Source organism: Tachysurus fulvidraco, chromosome 10 (assembly GCF_022655615.1).
Source record: "Tachysurus fulvidraco isolate hzauxx_2018 chromosome 10, HZAU_PFXX_2.0, whole genome shotgun sequence".
NCBI lineage: Eukaryota > Metazoa > Chordata > Actinopteri > Siluriformes > Bagridae > Tachysurus > Tachysurus fulvidraco.
In genome coordinates, this window is record NC_062527.1 from 1932270 (window position 1) to 1951914 (window position 19645).

The following is a 19645-nucleotide window of genomic DNA, read 5'->3' on the forward strand; positions in this document are numbered from 1 at the left end:
AGTCGGATTAAGATTATATCATTCTTAATAGCGGTAAATTTGATGCTAATGAGGTCTGTCTGTATATCGAGTGGGACCGCGCACGTATTCGTCCTCCTCGCACGCTCCTACAGCTACCTCTCCGGTTGAAGAACTCCCGAGAATATTTTCCAGACAGAGCAAAGTGGCGTGGAATACAGCCCAAGAGCTCTATGATGTGGGCTATGTGATCTACAAAGCAGGAGCAGAGGGGAGGAGGAGGGAGGACAGAAGAAGGAAAAGGAGAGAGAGACACAGAAAACAGTGCAGGTAGGTGGGTAAGAATGGATGACAGATGTTGAGAGGAGGAGAAGAAGGCAGAGGGAAAGACAGAGTTAGTAATACGGTGATAAAGTACAGCCGTAAACACGGATTCATTGGAAATGCGTACAGACAAAACGTCTTCAAGCTCCATGAGGGAATCAGGGGGAAGGAGCAAAAAGTAGACGACCTATGTGGTGCAACTGACTGGAATTTCTCAGTTGGGATCTGATATTGGAAATTAATAATAATAATAATGATGATGACAATAATAATAATAATAATAATAATAATAATAATAATAATAATGCAGCTCTATTTTACTGTTGGCTGCAAAACTACACTCGGAAAAGGTGACCGAGGGATTAAAAAAGCAGGATGTGTTTGTATTTGTGTATTCGTGTGTGTGTGTGTGCTTGTTTGTGTTTGTGTGTATGTTTTTGTTTATTTGTGTGTGTGTATGTATGTGTGTATTTGTGTGTGTGTGTGTGTGTATTTGTGTGTGTGTATGTGTGTGTGTTTGTGTGTATGTGTGTACAGTATTTGTGTGTGTATTTGTGTGTGTGTGTGTGTATGTGTGTATTTGTGTGTGTGTGTGTATTTGTGTGTGTGTGTATTTGTGTGTGTGTATGTATTTGTGTGTGTGTATGTGTGTACAGTATTTGTGTGTGTGTGTTTGTGTATTTGTGTGTGTGTGTATGTGTGTATGTGTTTGTGTGTGTGTGTATTTATGTGTGTGTGTGTGTGTGTGTGTGTGTATGTGTGTGTATGTGTGTGTGTGTGTGTGTGTGTGTGTGTGTGTGTGTGTGTGTGTGTGTGTATGTGTGTGGTTAGACAATCTGTGTGTTTAGAGAAGAGCAAAAAGACAAGACTGAGACATTTAAGTGGGAGAGCGTCTGAAGTGTGAAGAGAGACCGGAGGAGGAGGAGGATGAGTTTAGACTGAATGAAGGTTTGGCTAAAGAAAAGAAAAAAGCTGAAGTGAGGAACGTATTTAAAATACGACTACAGTACATACACAACAATACTCGGGTAAACAGATGAGTTTATAATCCGGGACAACAGTAAATATAAACTATAAATATATTACAGCAGTAAAGTAGAAATTCTCGGAATTGTTAAAGAAATAGAATCAGTGATTAAAAAGAAAAGCGAACGTGAGCTGAGGTTTACCTTCGTCACGTGAGTAGTCTTCCCCCGAATGCGGCTCAAACAGATAGTCTCCTGTCGCCAACTCGAACGCCTGAAGGGGGCAGAAATGGGAGCGTTGAGCCGCCTGTAACCGGAACACGACCCACGACCGGTACGTAACGCGGTCTTGTTACTGAACTGCGTAAATACGACATTTAAGTGTTCTCAAAGCAGCCAATTCCAAATCTCCCACTTATGGAAATCTCATATTTTTACACATTCATTCCAGTCTACAAAAAAAAAGCATGAAGGGAAAATAAAAATAAAGCCATCTAATAAATAAAAATAAACGTATAGAGTTACATTACAGCCGTGTAGCGATAAACATTCATTCATTCATTCATTTTCTACCGCTTATCCGAACTTCTCGGGTCACGGGGAGCCTGTGAATATCTCAGGCGTCATCGGGCATCGAGGCAGGATACACCCTGGACGGAGTGCCAACCCAACACAGGGCACACACACACTCTCATTCACTCACACACTCACACACTACGGACAATTTTCCAGAGATGCCAATCAACCTACCATGCATGTCTTTGGACCGGGGGAGGAAACCGGAGTACCCGGAGGAAACCCCCGAGGCACGGGGAGAACATGCAAACTCCACACACACAAGGCGGAGGTGGGAATCGAACCCCCGACCCTGGAGGTGTGAGGCGGACGTGCTAACCACTAAGCCCCCTAGCGATAAACATTTACTGACTAAATAGTCGAATGTCAGATCTACGACACGTTCTGGTTAAACGCTTCAGCCGTTTCGCTCAAACAAATATGAGCAGTAATTACCAATAAACATGTAATTTAGAGTCAGGTTTATAGCCCAAGGAGAGCAGACTGAGACTTTCACTTTCAGGGACATGTGAGATTTTTTTCTTGCCAGCTAGTGATTAAGACTCAGTCGTGCGAGAGGCTCGAACGCTTTTCCATGTCGGAAGCAGCCTAATTATGGTAATTCTGAGAAGGCTTCACAATGGGGTTTGTTAATTATTATTATGTGCAAAGTCCAACTGAAAGAGACGATCGGTTATCGCTTACTCGTCGGACAAACTACTGCGATTGACATGAAAATATACGAGACCGGATGAATCGGCGATCGGTGTTCGCAGGGCCGCGTGTCCGTGGTCCCCTGCGGTCGAACGTGTACAGATAAACTCCAGCGCTTACCATACAGGCGGTGCTCCAGATGTCTGCAGGAGTGCTGTAACCAGCACCGATTAGAACCTCGATAGAGCGGTACTGCCGTGTCTGGATGTCTTCTGTGAAGTGTTTGTGCTGAAAACGCAGGAGAATCTGTGATTAACACCGTCTGAGTCAAACCGGCCAAATAATTATAATGTAAACACAAGTCTAAAAAACTGCCGTACCGGCGATCTGACGTTTCCTCTTTTATTTACAATTTCCTCGCTCGCTGCGGCTCATTTTCTGCTCATCGGTCGCCAGTTACCGAAGAGGAATCCAGCAGAGACGACGATACGGTGCAAGCGAACGTGATACGGTTACAGGATTGACTGTTAGCGTGTCAGCGTGTCACTCCCTACGTTGCTAGGTTACCAGCGAGCGAGTTCCTTTGTGAATGCGACCAAACTTGCTTCGCGACGTCTGTTTTCTTCAGACGAAGAATAAAAAATATCGAACACATTTTTTATCGATATCGATCACGTGTCTATCGCGATACATATCGTTATCGTTTTTATCGCCCAGCCCTAGCCTGAATTCACACGAATACTGACAATGCATGCTTTAATCTCGGAACTAACAAAACCAATCTGTGATCTCGTTCCCTTTCCTGATGTGCTTGTATTATGACCATAAAAATAATGCCCATAAATAAAAGTCCAGCGTTTTAACATAGAAGGGAAGACGACGAGACCGGTTTGGGAGTAATGACAAATATAGCCGACGATTCAGCATGCCTCCTTTGGCACGATACAAGAAGCTAGAAGGAATCTACGGGGTGCTGGATGTGACCTACTGTACAGGAACGTAACAGCCTTTTCCACCTCTTCCACAGAAGCTCCGGTGGGGGTAAAAGCTTCAGCGTGTGCATGCTGCTGGAAATGTCCATCTAAGCGACCCGTAGCCAGGAAGAGACGCCTTTTATTTTCTGGTTACTGTAAACTAAATAGTCTATAATTTCATCGGGTCGTTAGTTTAAGCTCGACGTGACGTCATTTTTCCTACTCGCCATACAGCGTTCTCACAGTTTTACCCACTCGATTGCTCAGAAGCCCAAATTCACAAGTTTTGTTCAGACAAGTTCCTTCTTCAATCCTCTGAGCTTTGCCTGCAGCTGCTGACCCACTTGTGCTGAAAGCCTCCCGTATCTGAGGCGCTCCTTCGACGGAACGACGATCGAACTCGTTTTTAAATTCCGTTCATCTCCAGAACTTGAAAATCCGAACCTGATCTTCTGCACATTAACGTGACTTTCAGCCTGTCTGATTGCTCGCATTATTTTCACCGTTATCTTTCGAGATTAATATCTTGTTCCATTCCTACGATCCCCTTGACACTGGGATGAAAAGCTCACGTTTAAATTGCACAGGACGGCCACATCTGTCCATACTGTCCATACTGTCCACTATACTGTAATGTCACGTGTTTGGAACGGCTGGTCTCTCTTATTTATACCCCACAAACACTAACAAACCCTTGTTACAAATCCAGATAAAAACAGCTGGCTCTTACCACCCAGCAGGCGTTGCCCAGGTCCGCTATCTTCACCCGGAGCACGTCGGCGTTGCGAGGGTCGAGAGGATTCACCAGCAGGTCGGCTGCTCGTGATTTAGCTGAGTGAACACGTTAACGGCTATTAGAACAATAACCGTTAGCACCGTTAGCAAAAAAAGAGACTAAATAATATTATAATGTTATACGTACTGTAAAACACATTCAAGTCATTTTAGTCTAAAGATGAACAAGATATCTTTATTGTCACTGTACAATACTGTAAGTGTACAACAGTACAGCGATCAATAGTTTATGGCGGTTAATGGCGGGAACGGAACCCCTCACGGTAGGTGAAAATCCACGAAGTAGGATTGGCCCTACAGTAAGTTTGACCTTTTCTCTGATGGTCATCATCTTCCTCTTCCTCTTGGGCTCACTAGAGGAATCTTTCGCAGGGGCACGGCGCTTAGGAGGCATCGTAAGGGCTTAATGAAAAATTTAAAGTAATTTTAGTCTAATTTACTCGGATGCAGCTACCATCAGCATGATGCTCATAAATGTGGGTCATGTGTTCCTTTGTGTGTGTGTGTGTGTGTGTGTGTGTGTGTGTGTGTGTGTGTGTGTGTGTGTGGCACCTTTAGGAGTGTCTCCGGTGCTGGAGGACGAGACGGTGCGACTGCGCTCGGCATCGGGGTTCAGGTTCGTCTCTCCTTCCTCAGGCTCGCACTCGTCCACGTCAGGGTCCAGAGGGAGCTCGGGAAAGCGCGGTGCTGTGGCTCGGTGTCTGCCGCCATTCCTGAGTGCCGCCGTCTCTCCGTTGAATAGCTCATAAGACGCATCAGAGGCGTCCCGGTCAGTGGCGCTGAGCTCTGACTCCACCAGCGGGCACAGCAGAGGTGTGGGTGAGGGCACGATGGGCACAACATCTGATGGATGATTTGCGTCCACCACCGCATGACCGTTGGTTTTTAAGGTGTTGTTGTGGGTCTCCGTGGAGTTCCTAAGCTCCTGGGGTTCATCCTCCGCTTCATCGTCGTCGTCGTCGTCGTCACTCTCGTCATCATCTTCGTCTTCCTCGTCGCCTTCCTCTTCTCTTCTTTCTCCTTCTTCTTTTGGCAGCTCAGGCTGCTCCTCCTTCACACACTCATCTGTCTTTGGTTCCGGCTTCTCGTCAGAAGATACAGGTTCGAGCCTGTCTACTTCTTCTTTCGATTCTTCCAGACCTGCTTCGGTCGTGTCCCGTCCTGTCACTTTGTCCCGCTCTTCCGCGTCTTCTTCGGATTCTTCTTCTTCCTCCTCATCCTCTTCCTCGTCATTTGCAGGGTGGTTGCTGTCTTCGTGTGGCGGTGCGCTGTTCTCTGTGTCCGCTGAGGGATCTTCGACGACAGGTAAGTCTGTTTTGGGAGGCACTTCACAGTCCTCTCCATCTTCCTGCTGTTGTGGAGCTGCACCTAGAATACAGGGAAGGAGGAAGGAATAGAAATAGAAGGGTTCTGTTCTCATACAAAAATGAATGGACCAGTTCGGTTCGTGCGTGTGTGTGTGTGTGTGTGTGTGTGTGTGTGACTGCAAACGTGTCTGTACACACCGCCACACTGCGGAGGCGGAGAGGAAGTCGGAGGCTCGCCTGTCTCTGCATTAACAGACCCGAGTAGCTCTCTCTTCATTTATTTTCCAGTCTAGCAACGCCGGAACAGAATGGATTAAAATCTACACAGACTGGACACTTTTTTTTGCTCTTTCAGCCAATCGTGCGTCAAAATAAGTGCATCTCGCAGACACGGGTCAAGAGCTTAAGCTAAAAATCTGATCTCTGATATTTTTTGTTGGTGCCAGATGGGTTGGTGTGAGTTTTCCAGAAAGAACCGATCTCTGTTTGTGCAAAACTTTATAGTCTTTATAGTTTACACAGTGAGCAATACTTCTGCAGGAGGAAATGCATCGATGATGAGGCAGTTCAGAGGATAACAGGAGAACGTTTCGAGCCTGGACGACGGCCGCGGAAACCTTAAAGGTGGGGTCTCCGATTTTTGAGAAACGCTTCAGAAAACTGAGTCGGGCCGAATAATAAACAAAAAACAAAACAGACGTGTAGCCAATGAGCAGAAAGGGGCGGGGCTTGTCGATATGGGCGGAGTGTGTGTGACGTTAGCAGAAAGCGGTTTTAACATCGACATGGAGGATAAAAACAAAGAAAGAAAGAGAAGAAAGACTTACGTTAAGGACAAGAAGTAGGACGTGTTAATATAGGATCAGCTTTCCAGCGCTGGAGAGAACTGAAGGAGCAGGAAGTTGGCCACATATTCACAGGTTGGAGTTTCCCGAGTCAATAACTCCTGAGCTAAACGCTGTTACTACACAAATAACACCTCTTTTCTATCGTAGTAATGTAGAGAGGCAGCTACAACCGCGTTTTGTGTAGTAACAGCGTTTAGCTCAGGAGTTATCGACTCGGGAAACTCCGACCTGTGAATATGTGGCCGACTTTACTTAAGACGCCGAGACGCTTTTTTCCTTCTCGATAGGTAAGTAACGTTGGTTTTGCTTTGTTACACAGAACTAATATATGCCTTTGTCCTTTACATCATTATGCTTGTGTGGCATTTTTGCTTGTTTGTTTATCTACAATCGTATTGTTCTTCCCTTCAGCTATGATAAAGACACGTTTCTTTCCGTTAGTCGCCTGGGTTACGTATGTACGTGTGGGCGGAGCTATCGATACAGGGGTGGGACCCATTTGGGTTAAGGGGCGTGTTTGTTTTGGTGATTTCAAATGTCAACATTGGCTTTCAAAAATCGGAGACCGCACCTTTAAATAACCACCTTTACAACCGTGATCAGCTGAAAAGAACAACCGCGGGCTACAATGGGATTACAAACACGAATTCTATATAAACTACCCACTCGGTGTTAAAGCAGTCGAAGCTGGAGAATGTACCAAAGGGAACTTCTGAGGGTTTCACCCGTTTCCACCAACATGCTGCTTTTACACCATTCAAATAAAAGACTTCAACGTAGACCGCTTGATAAACCGTTAGCCTCGGCCATTAGCTAGCTGACGTTCGTTGTCTGGTTGCCTAGCGATCGTGATTAATGTTCGGAGTACTTTAACCAGCACTATGCGTGTCGTGTGCACGTCTTGCGGCGGTGAAAGCACGAGTCCGCACGTCCGTGTCAGCGCACCGTCATAGCGAGCTCTTTCTAGAACCCTCTGCGCTCCACCTCTGCGACCCACCCGTGCTGAAAGCTCTCTCCGTGCTGATCGAACGCCACGTGATGGCACTAATAACGACGGCGCAGGCAAAAATGGAAAATGAAGAGGTTCTTTATAATACACAGAGTAAGGGCCTCTGACCCAGGCGTCTACAATGACTAAGGGCTGTTAGAATACCAGAATAACCTGTGCATGATGTCGTGGCCTGATGGTTAGAGAGTTTGACTCCTAACCCTAAGGTTGTGGGTTCGAGCAATGCCACGACTGAGCTGCCCTTGATACACAAGAGCCTAAACTATCTCATTTATAATCAGTCATCACTCACATGTGTGGTTGGTTAATCTAACAGGCTGATCCCTGTCTCCCTCTCCTTCCTCTTCTTCCTCTATGTCATCATCTTCGTCATCCTCGTCTTCACTCTCCGCGAGCGCTAGCGCGGGTCCCGGCGGAGCGTTTATCCCTTCGTTGGCTTTCTGTTTCTCGGCCTCCCTCTCCAGCGCCTCTATCTCCAGCATGCGTCTCTCCAGCAGCTCCGCCTGTCGCTTTTGCTTCTTTTTCAGCTTCTTCTTTTTGTTCTTGGAGATCTTCCCCACCTGTAGGGGGCACCACACACACACACACACACACACACACGAATTAACCAAGCATTACACACTCCTGCTTTTTGCACAAAGGACCACGAGGAAGCTCTTATTATCAGTCGATTATTATAATTCATCAGCGGTTGTGTTACGTCAGGATTGTCGTGCTACGTACCTGCTTGAGTTGCGGTGCTGTGCTGACTGTAGAGAGGAAACACAAACAAGTTAACGTAGCCTTCAGAGACGTAATCGTGTATATTGTATATTTAAAAAGACGTCCGCTAGCTTTTATTTCTCGTTAGCTTCTTATTACCATCATGGAAAATGAAGTCTACAGACAAGTCAATAGTTTCCTCCACAGCTGATCTGAGGTCAGGTGAGAATCGATCGACGCTGCTGATGGCGTCCTCGACCGTAGGTTTATCGACACCGTAGACTACAATCTACTATCGTGATAGTAATCAGGATGTTACTGTTACTAAACGAATTTAAATCTAGGATGGAGGCTATAAGGGAAACCTACCGAGGTCCAGGCCCCGGTGTCCTCATTCACGGCTAGTTCTGGCCTTGTGACGTCTCTCACGCTTTATCACGACGGTTTATAGTGACGACGACAACAATCCGATACATTATTTTCTTCGAGTTTATTCCGAAAGAGGAATTTAACAGCACTTTCTGTCCTGGCTTTCTGTTTTGTCCCAGTTCCACATTAAACCTGCTGGCTATTTCTGATACCCGTCTCTCGTCATGTCTTCACACCGGCGTACGGTTCGTCCCTGCAGAAGGCCACGCAGGCGGCTCATCTATAACCAGCCTGTCCTTAGATACTGTCAGGGGATCAGGATTTATCCTAGCAGAAATTCTGTCCAGAGTAGATGATGATCAGAGTAGAGGTCTTCACGGGTCTAAAGAAATCGACCCGACCCGAAGTGACCCGAATCACTTTTTACCCGAACCCGACGTGCATAATTTAATTTTTTTTAAGAAAGACCCGACCCGAGACAAACCCGAAAAATTAGACCCGAGTCAGACCCGACTGCAATTTTTTTTACCCCGACTGGACCCGAACGTTGCGTAACTCTACACTAAAGTAACTGCTACAGAGTGGATACAAACTTGATTGACAGGTCTGTTTCAACGTAAATTAGCTTACCGTCAGCCGCACGTCGCCATTCACATGTCGCAAGCGGTCTTGGCAAACAGAGGAGAGGTTGGAAAAGGACTCGAGTCGATGCACACACACGAGATACAGTAGTTCGGGTCCGTTCGGTAAAAACACAATCGTTTTAAATTACCCGAGACCCGACGCCGCTATTATTATACCCGACCCGTGTCCGAGGTACACGTGAAACTTTTAGACTCGAACCCGCTCGGATCTCGGGTCGGACCTCGGGTTTTCGGATCTAAGTGGACCCGTGAAGACCTCTAGAGCATAGTCTTGAATCCAAGACTTCAGTAAAGGTAACGTTTTTGCCTTAAATGTGAGCCAGTAGACGAAAAGCATGAGTAACTAATGTGGTGTATGTGTGTGTGTGTGTGTGTGTGTGTGTGTGTGTGTGTGTGTGTGTGTGTGTGTGTGTATGTGATGTTGCTTTCCAGCTAACGTCAAGGACAAATTCAGGTCAAGGAGTCTGTAAGTGGAAGTTACAATAGCTGGAAGTGGAAGTTTGATCATCAAGGATCTGTGGTGTTTTTCTCACAAGTCAGATCTTATCGCATTTTCACTGCGTACGTGACTAATGCGAGCAAATTGGTACGACTAAAGCATCAGTAGGCTGGAAGACAGACCGTGCTACATATCTAAGTTGTGATCTATCATTTCTGTCCCCCCCCTCTGAGATCGCTCGTTTCCTGTATTATTTAAAGCTAATCAACTTTTATACAAGGGGGGGGCACGGTGGCTTAGCGGTTAGCACGTTCGCCTCACACCTCCAGGGTCGGGGGTTCGATTCCCGCCTCCGCCTTGTGTGTGTGGAGTTTGCATGTTCTCCCCGTGCCTCGGGGGTTTCCTCCGGGTACTCCGGTTTCCTCCGCCGGTCCAAAGACATGCATGGTAGGTTGATTGGCGTCTCTGGAAAATTGTCCATAGTGTGTGTGTGTGTGTGTGTGTGAAAGTGTGTGTGCCCTGTGATGGGTTGGCACTCCGTCCAGGGTGTATCCTGCCTCGATGCTCGAAATATCATGGTGCAGATTTATTACATACTAATACATTATTAAAGCTAATAAGTCTTTCTATAACTACGTTTCTTTTTAGCATTTTAATGCTAAATGCTATGCTGAATAAATAAGACTACGCCATATGTAACGTATAAATAATCGTTTTATCCTCCGTCCTGTTGTGGTGGAATTTTGTGAGAATAATACAGCGTAATACCCGCAGATCCAGAGGGAGGAGGCGCTCCAGCTTTCTGCCACTCGGTGGCTTCGACCGCCATTCGCCTGACGAAGGCATCGTCCACACACATGAGGATGTTTTCTGGTTTGATGTCTGTGTGAATGATCTTGCACTTAGTGTGGAGGTAATCCAGACCCTGCAGGACCTGTTGATTAAACACACAACGTTCATATCGCATTCATTCATAAGTCTGGATCAGGAATCTGAGGAAGCTGAGATTCATGCAGACGGAAAGCGGAAGGTTGCTGTGACAGTAAGAGAAAACGTTTCATATTAAAGCAGTGGTTCTTAAAGTTGGGGTCTCCGTCGTTTGAGAAACGCTTCGGAAAACCGAGTCAGGACGACAAACTAAACAAAAACAAAACAGACGTGTAGCCGATGAGCAGAAAGGGGCGGGGCTTGTCGATATGCGACGGAGAGAGTGTTCGGTGCGCGTGTGTGACGTTAGCAGAAAGCGGTTTTAACATCGACACGGAGGATAAAAACAAAAAGAAAGAGAAGAAAGACTTACGATAAGGACAAGAAGTAGGACGTGTTAATATAGGATCAGCTTTCCAGCGCTGGAGAGAACTGAAGGAGCAGGAAGTTGGCCACATGTTCACAGGTTGGAGTTTCCCGAGTCAATAACTCCTGAGCTAAACGCTGTTACTACACAAATAACACCTCTTTTCTATCGTAGTAATGTAGAGAGGCAGCTACAACCGCGTTTTGTGTAGTAACAGCGTTTAGCTCAGGAGTTATCGACTCGGGAAACTCCGACCTGTGAATATGTGGCCGACTTTACTTAAGACGCCGAGGCGCTTTTTTCCTTCTCGATAGGTGAGTAACGTTGGTTTTGCTTTGTTACACAGAACTAATATATGCCTTTGTCCTTTACATCATTATGCTTGTGTGGCATTTTTGCTTGTTTGTTTATCTACAATCGTATTGTTCTTCCCTTCAGCTATGATAAAGACACATTTCTTTCCGTCAGTCGCCTGGGTTACGGATGTATGTGTGGGCGGAGCTATCGATACAGGGGTGGGACCTATTTGGGTTAGGGGCGTGTTTGTTTTGGTGATTTCAAATGTCAACATTGGCTTTTAAACAACAGAGACCTCACCTTTAAAGAGGGTTCAGACTCCGGGTCTGTAAACATAGCCAAGATGACTGAAATCTGGTGACAACTCACCACTGTCAAAGAAATTATACACCTTGTTTAGGCGATATACTCGAATGGAACGAGTTAAATCCAAGATGGGTGTGTACCTGTTTAATGATGCTCTTGACACACGGTAAAGGCAGGCCCTGATAGTTCGACTTGATGATCCATTTCAGTAGATGGTGTCCAAGGACTTCAAACACCATACACACATCTGAGAGATGGAGTTAAGACGGAATAACAATCGCATTCGCCTGAGAGATAAAAAAATACCCCACACTCGTACACACATCCGAGAGGATACGGATCCCGTTTATCCCAGAGATCTTGAAGTCATCGATGAGCTGAACCACCATGTCTTTGTTGGGGTCAGTAGGGTCGCTCTCACGCACCTGACAGACAGACAGACAGACAGACAGACAGACAGACAGACATAAGTGTGTATAATTACTACACACTGGGATCAAATGGCTCTAAACTGTTAGAAACACAGGGCAGGTCTTACAACCGGTTACTTGAGACGAGACTCATTAGCTTAATGAAAATAATTTCTGTTACAACAAACAAAACACTGTCTGAATGGGCTGAAGAGGACACACTATAATATATATATTGTATATGTATATATTAGTCTTGTACTTGTGGGCTTTTTACTCACACATCGGAGCAGTTTGATCTCGTCTAGTGCCGTCTCTGTGTAGTGCTGAGCGCTCTTCACCACCTTCATCGCCACAAAGCGCTTCCCTCTGTGGACAGAACGCAAGACTGTTTTACATCCGGGCTAAAGCTATTGATAAAACTGATGAACTGAGCAAGAGTGTGTGTAAATGTGTGTGTGTGTGTGTGTGTAAATGTGTGTGTGTGTGTGTGTGTAAATGTTTGTGTGTAAATGTGTAAGTGTGTGTGTGTGCATGCGTGTGTGTATGTGTGTGTGTTTATGTGTGTAAGTGTGTGTGGTGTGTGCACATGCGCGCATGTGTGTGTGCGTGTGCGCGTTTGTGCGCGTGTGTATGTGTGTGTGTGTGTGTGGTGTGTGCACATGCGCGCATGTGTGTGTGCGTGCGCGTTTGTGCGCGTGTGTATGTGTGTGTGTGTGTGTGTAAATGTTTGTGTGTGGTGTGTGTGTGTGTATGTGTAAATGTGTATGTGTGTGTGTGTGTTTGTGTATGTGTTTGTATGTGTATGTGTGTGTGTGTGTGTGTGTGTATATGTGTGTGTGGTGTGTGTATGTGTATAAGTGTATGTGTGTGTGTGTGTGTGTGTGTGTGTGTGTGTGTGTGTGTGGTGTGTGTGTATGTGTATATGTGTATGTGTGTGTGGTGTGTGTATGTGTGTGTATGTGTGTGTGGTGTGTGTATGTGTGTGTGGTGTGTGTATGTGTATAAGTGTATGTTTGTGTGTGTGTGTGTGTGTGTGTGTGTGTGTGTGTGTGTGTGTGTGTGTGTGTGTGTGTATGTGTATGTGTATGTCTGGCCATATGGGATATTTGGCTTCCAACTGTCCCAAATGGTAATCAGACACAAGGTGCCTGAGGCTACAACTGCACATCCTGTATCCCTGCATTATATAAAGTTATCTTAAATGTTCACATTTTTAACTGAACGATATTTTCACTGACGTTACGGTGTGTCGGTGTGGACTGTTTCTGTCTGTCACCAAACACACAAGTGAATTTATTTTTATATAAAATATCCCTGAGGAACAGATGGAGTCTGTTGCACTGGTTCCTGAGCTGCTTGCGCTGTGGTTCGCTATATAGGTCGTTTTTATCGGCCATCTTTACCGGGACGTTTCTGAGCCTTTTGGCTCTGGTAGGCTGCAATACGGTTCATCATATATAATAAATATAATAAAAATTAATAAATATTCATTCATTCATTCATTCATTCATACATCTTCTACCGCTTATCCGAACTTCTCGGGTCACGGGGAGCCTGTGCCTATCTCAGGCGTCATCGGGCATCGAGGCAGGATACACCCTGGACGGAGTGCCAACCCATCACAGGGCACACACACACTCTCATTCACACACACACACACACACACACTACGGACAATTTTCCAGAGATGCCAATCAACCTACCATGCATGTCTTTGGACCGGGGGAGGAAACCGGAGTACCCGGAGGAAACCCCCGAGGCACGGGGAGAACATGCAAACTCCACACACACAAGACGGAGGCGGGAATCGAACCCCCGACCCTGGAGGTGTGAGGCGAACATGATAACAACTAAGCCACCGTGACCCCCTTATATAATAAATATAATAAATATAATAAAATCACAAAGCATTGTCATGACAAACTTTGATGTCGGCTTTGACAAAGCAAGTATTCACAAAGGCCGGTGTTTTTTGGAGGTGAGTGGACATAAGCGACAGTGTTACTTTTGTAAGCAAGAGGTCAGAAAGCTAGGGTACCAAAACATTTGGAGGCAAGTGGAGACGAGCATGTGACGTCATCCGAATACTCTTGAAGAAGTTCCCCACATTGGGCTGAGTGTTTTGATATGCCACATGTCCATGTTGTAAAAAGTTTTTTGATTTTGCATATTTTGGGGGCGGGGCTACGGGACAACCCGAAGGCCAGTCGGTACACCAATTTAAACCTTTGTTCAGAGTCTCACCCTAAAGGATCTGGCCGAGTTTGGTGTAGAGAGTTCGAAAGCTTGCCGAGTTATAAACCTCCAAACTTTATAATGGGAGTCTATGGGGAAAAAAGGCCATTTTGAGACCCGGTACCGGAAGTACCGGTACTCGGATCGCTTATAAAAGTAATAGCAACAAACTTCAGACCAGGTTCTACAACACATCCGAATTTGGTTCATGTGGCTCGAAAGTCCTAGGAGGAGTTACTGTAGGAAAACAGAACGTTGGCGTCTACAAAGCGACATCATCGTAACAACAACAATAACGATAACGACGATGACGACGATAATTTGACACCAGAAAAGAGTTTTGACCGTCAGCAAAATCTACAGTTTCATAAACTAAGGGAAAACTTCTACTGGCAAAATGCCTCATTAATGTATTTTATTAGACCGTTGTAAAAGTTTGTACACTGTCTTAAGTCACTGTCACTACTACATTTTGTTCGTGATGTGATGGAGTCGGTGCATCGTAGACATTTTACAGCCGGTTAATGGTAACTGAACTGATTCGATTTGCTACGGTGTGTGTGACTTTCTAAAAACGTCATCAAACGACGAGAAAATGACGGTCCTGGCCGACCGACACGCCGAGGTTAGAAATGAAACTGACGTTTCATCGATTTTATCATCACTTTTCTGTATGAAGAAATTCAGTGAGATGTTTGGCCTAAGGGGTAAAGGTGTCGGACTACCGACGCCTCGGAAGGTTGTGAGTCCGATCCCTACGTCCATCACTTTGCCACTGCCGGGCCCCTGAGCAAGGCCCTTAACCCTCAATTGCTCAGTTGTATAAAAATGAGATAAAAATGTAAGTCAGTCTGGTTAAGGGCGTCTGCTAAATGCTGTAAATGTTTGGGTCCACATCATTACACGTGTTGGACTGAATGTTTCCTAAACAATGTCTGGAACTGACTAATGTTTGATGCACTCTCGTGTAAACGTTCTACTGAAATCTTGTCTGTATCGTCTAGAATCTAGAAGTTTAGATTTAGCTTTAATTGACCAAAGATTCATGCCATGAATCGATGCATAAAGGCATCAGAGTAAGTAGATCACCTGTATAGCTGGTGACCTGCTCTGGGTCCTTCTGGTTTAGCGGTGTAGCTGAAAGTAAATGATGATGTATAGATACAGATAAAAAGTCTCGGCAAGAGTAATAGTAGTTTAAAATATTCCTCCACACGTTGGAAGGTGGATAAAATAATATTAATGCAGGTTTGTTAATATATATGTATATGTGTATATATATATATATATTCACTCCTCTTAGCTATCTGAGTATCTTTACGTTAGTCCGTGACTTCCTGTTGATGCGTAAGTGTCCGAGCGTGTGAACCGTGTGGTGTCGCTACAGGTGTCGGTCGTGCATGTATTTGTCTTCCGAGTGATCGGACGATGAAGATGAGGTGGATAATGTAGGTGCTAGAGTAAAAACTGAAGTGCTGAGTGTGAGTTTCCGAGTTGACATATGAGCTGTTAGTCTAATCGTGAGATCTTCAAACAGATACAGGAGTCGAAACATGATACTGAGACACAGATACTGACACACAGCAAGCTGCTGGGCAACACTGAGTCTGAGTTACAGAGACCGAGTGTGTGTGTGTGTGTGTGTGTGTGTGTGTGTGTGTGTGTGTGTGTGTGTGTGTGTAAGGATGATGTTTTATATGCATGACTCACTGGATATCCCAACACAGCCAGACAGTAGAGAAGTGACCCCAGCCTAGCTTTCTGATCACATGGTACCTCCCATTGAACAGATCCCCTATCTTCACTGGATGGTACCCTCCTAAAGAGAGGGAGGGAGAGACAGTGAGAGGGAGGGAGAGGGAGGAAGGGAGAGAGAGGGAGAGAGAGAAAGAGTGAGTGAAGGACAGAGAGAGAGAGAGAGAGAGAGAGACAGAGAGAGAGAGGGAGGGAGGAAGGGAGAGAGAGTGAGTGAGTAAAAGAGAGAGAGGGGAGAGAGAGAGAGGGAGCAAGAGAGAGACAGAGAGAGAGGGAGTGAGGGAGAGAGATGAGAAGAGAAGCAAGAGAGAGAGGGAAAGAGTAGAGAGAGAGAGGTGAGAGAGTGAGAGAGAGAGAAGGTGAGAGAGGTAGAGAGAGAGAGGGGGGGAGGGAGCAAGAGAGAGACAGAGAGAGAGAGGGAGAGTAAGAGAGAGAGGGACAGAGAGGGAGCAAGAGAGAGCAAGAGAGAGAGAGACACAGAGAGAGGGAGAGAGAGAGAGAGAGAGAGGGAGGAAGGGAGAGAGAGTGAGTGAGTAAAAGAGAGAGAGGGGAGAGAGAGAGAGGGAGCAAGAGAGAGACAGAGAGAGAGGGAGTGAGGGAGAGAGAGAGTAAGAGAGAGCAAGAGAGAGAGAGGGAAAGAGTGAGAGAGAGAGAAGGTGAGAGAGGTAGAGAGAGAGAGAAGGTGAGAGAGGTAGAGAGAGAGAGAGAGGGAGGGAGCAAGAGAGAGACAGAGAGAGAGAGGGAGAGTAAGAGAGAGAGGGACAGAGAGGGAGCAAGAGAGAGCAAGAGAGAGAGAGACACAGAGAGAGGGGGAGAGAGAGAGAGAGCGAGAGGGAGAGAGAGGGACACAGAGAGAGAGGGAAAGAGTTAGAGAGAGGGAGAGGGGGGAGAGAGAGGGAGAGAGGGGGAGAGAGGGAGGGAGAGAGAGAGAGAGAGAGACCAAGATAAAGAGAAAGAAGGAGCAGACGATTACACCCTGTCCGTACCTTTGCAGTAGTCAGCCGGATCCTCCTGTTCCTCATCATCTGAGCCCAAAATCTCTTCCTCTGGTTCTGGAGGAGCGACTGGCTCGGGTTGGGGTGGTGGAGGAGGTGGAGGAGGAGGAGGAGGGGGAGGAGGAGCGGACGGAACTTTCTGCTGTGTCTCGGGCCTGTAAGACAATAAGGAACAAAATTAATAAAAGAAACCGTTCATCATTTAAACCGTCAACCGGACAAACAGAGCGCTCGTGTGTTATAAGTGACCTCATCGTAGGAAAGAACTTCATACACTGAAACTATTAACTCACACTGTGTGCGTGGCATTTTGTCATAACGAGACAACACGATATTACGCGAGACAAAGAAAGAAGATACGGCCGAGAAATACTCAAACTGTGGTGAAGAGCGATTATAGTCTGTAATGTTGACGTGACATCAGCGGAAAGAACTGAGGGAGAGAATGAGGTGGACAAATGAACATGATTACAGTCATGTATAATGATGTACAGTGTTTCTGCTCGATAAATTACCACCACAGGACCTTATTAAAGGTGGGGTCTCCGATTTCTGAGAAACGCTTCAGAAAACCGAGTCGGGCCGAATAATAAACAAAAATCAATACAAACGTGTAGCCAATGAGCAGAAAGGGGCGGGGCTTGTCGATATGGGCGGAGAGAGCGTTCGGTGCGCGTGTGTGACGTTAGCAGAAAGCGGTTTTAACATCGACATGGAGGATAAAAACAAAAGAAAGAGAAGAAAGACTTACGATAAGGACAAGAAGTAGGACGTGTTAATATAGGATCAGCTTTCCAGCGCTGGAGAGAACTGAAGGAGCAGGAAGTCGGCCACATATTCACAGGTTGGAGTTTCCCGAGTCAATAACTCCTGAGCTAAACACTGTTACTACACAAATAACACCTCTTTTCTATCGTAGTAATGTAGAGAGGCAGCTACAACCGCCTTTTGTGTAGTAACAGCGTTTAGCTCAGGAGTTATCGACTCGGGAAACTCCGACCTGTGAATATGTGGCCGACTTTACTTAAGACGCCGAGGCGCTTTTTTCCTTCTCGATAGGTGAGTAACGTTGGTTTTGCTTTGTTACACAGAACTAATATATGCCTTTGTCCTTTACATCATTATGCTTGTGTGGCATTTTTGCTTGTTTGTTTATCTACAATCGTATTGTTCTTCCCTTCAGCTATGATAAAGACACGTTTCTTTCTGTAAGTCGCCCGGGTTACGTATGTATTTGTGTGGGCGGAGCTATCGATACAGGGGTGGGACCCGTTTGGGTTAGGGGCGTGTTTGTTTTGGTGATTTCAAATGTCGACATTGGCTTTCAAACAACGGAGACCGCACCTTTAATATACTGGTTATAGCTTATAATAATATCATTTATAACACCTGTACTTCTGCTCTGTCATGTGATTATCCAGTTAGCTATCGTGAAGCAGCAGCACAGTGAAAGCACGTAGCATGTAACGTTCACACACAGACGTGAGACTCGGTACGGATGTTTTGAATATTTCAGGAACTACTGATCTGCTGGAATTTTATTTTAAAGTCTATTGAAAATGAACAGGGGAAAAAAAACAGGGTGAAACGTACCTGAGTCATAACGAGGCCGATAACTTTATATACGGAACTCGGTAGAACATGCGATGACACACAAATTGCATTTTCACACTACTGACCCCTAAGACAATAGTAGGACTCTTCCTAAAACTCCTAAATCCCCGTTTAAACCCCTGGATTTGGGGCAATATTTGATATAAACAAACAAGACTTTGCAGTTCTTTATAAATGACTTGGTACAGAACAGAATTACAGACATGCTAATTAAACCAGGGGATTACATTTCTGCAATCGCTGATGTAAGATCACACACACACACGCACACACACACACACACACACACACACACACACACACACACACACACACACACACAGCCAGTGTTTGTTGAGCCAGCTGCGGTCAAAGTCAAAGAGAATGACAGAATGCCTGCCAGTGTGTTGCTATGGAAACAAGCCAGGCGAATCTGGCTGGTGTAGGGTTAATATTCGAAACCAAACACAAAAAGAATTGAAGTCACACCAGCACACACAACTGACATTCCAACAGTATCCTGCACACACACGCACACACGCGCACACACACGCGCACACACACGCGCACACACACACGGTAAACAAACAAACACAAATACCATAATTCTGTAAGAAGCAGCAGCACTAATGAGTAATGAGCAATTGGTTTGTGTTTTTAATGCATTTAGAGATTAAACAGAGAAACACAACACAACACAACACAAACACACACACACACACACACACACACACACACACACACACACACACACACACACACTACAAACAGTAAAAATCCTCTTTTATAAGCTGGTGGTGTCTATGTGGTAAGGCTACAGAATTAGATCAAACCTGACTATGGTGACTAATTGATATTCTATTTATTCATTCATTCGAATGAATAAATTCACACACACAATTCATTCGCTTATCCGAACTTCTCATCCCATCCCACCCCATCACAGGGCACACACACACACACACACTCATTCACACACACACTACGGACAATTTTCCAGAGATGCCAATCAACCTACCATGCATGTCTTTGGACCGGGGGAGGAAACCGGAGTACCCGGAGGAAACCCCCGAGGCACGGGGAGAACGTGCAAACTCCACACACACGAGGCGGAGGCGGGAATCGAACCCCCAACCCTGGAGGTGTGAGGCTAACATGCTAACCACTAAGCCACCGTGCCCCCCCCCCTAATATTCTATTTATTTTATAGCTAA

At 45.7% G+C, this 19645-nt stretch overlaps 1 protein-coding gene across 8 annotated transcripts in view; it reads right to left on the bottom strand.

Moving 5' to 3' along the window:
* The window catches only part of srpk2 (SRSF protein kinase 2), a 57523-nt gene that overhangs the window by 4193 nt on the left and 33685 nt on the right, over nucleotides 1–19645 (bottom strand). For 6 of the 8 annotated variants that reach the window (XR_007144066.1, XM_047819307.1, XM_047819303.1 and 3 more), the window contains 13 exons: nucleotides 16830–16993; nucleotides 15799–15907; nucleotides 12132–12219; nucleotides 11778–11865; nucleotides 11581–11687; nucleotides 10312–10477; nucleotides 8113–8138; nucleotides 7682–7949; nucleotides 4778–5593; nucleotides 4161–4261; nucleotides 2637–2744; nucleotides 1452–1521; nucleotides 118–210 (listed from right to left, as the gene is read on the bottom strand). Coding sequence is in view for 7 of the 8 variants with exons in the window: in XM_047819307.1 (XP_047675263.1) it covers nucleotides 118–210; nucleotides 1452–1521; nucleotides 2637–2744; nucleotides 4161–4261; nucleotides 4778–5593; nucleotides 7682–7949; nucleotides 8113–8138; nucleotides 10312–10477; nucleotides 11581–11687; nucleotides 11778–11865; nucleotides 12132–12219; nucleotides 15799–15907; nucleotides 16830–16993 (2204 nt within the window). In the remaining variant the exon portion in view is untranslated. The remainder of the gene's footprint in view (nucleotides 1–117; nucleotides 211–1451; nucleotides 1522–2636; nucleotides 2745–4160; nucleotides 4262–4777; nucleotides 5594–7681; nucleotides 7950–8112; nucleotides 8139–10311; nucleotides 10478–11580; nucleotides 11688–11777; nucleotides 11866–12131; nucleotides 12220–15798; nucleotides 15908–16829; nucleotides 16994–19645) is intronic. The other 2 variants (XM_047819308.1, XM_047819306.1) reach the window with 1 other exon arrangement.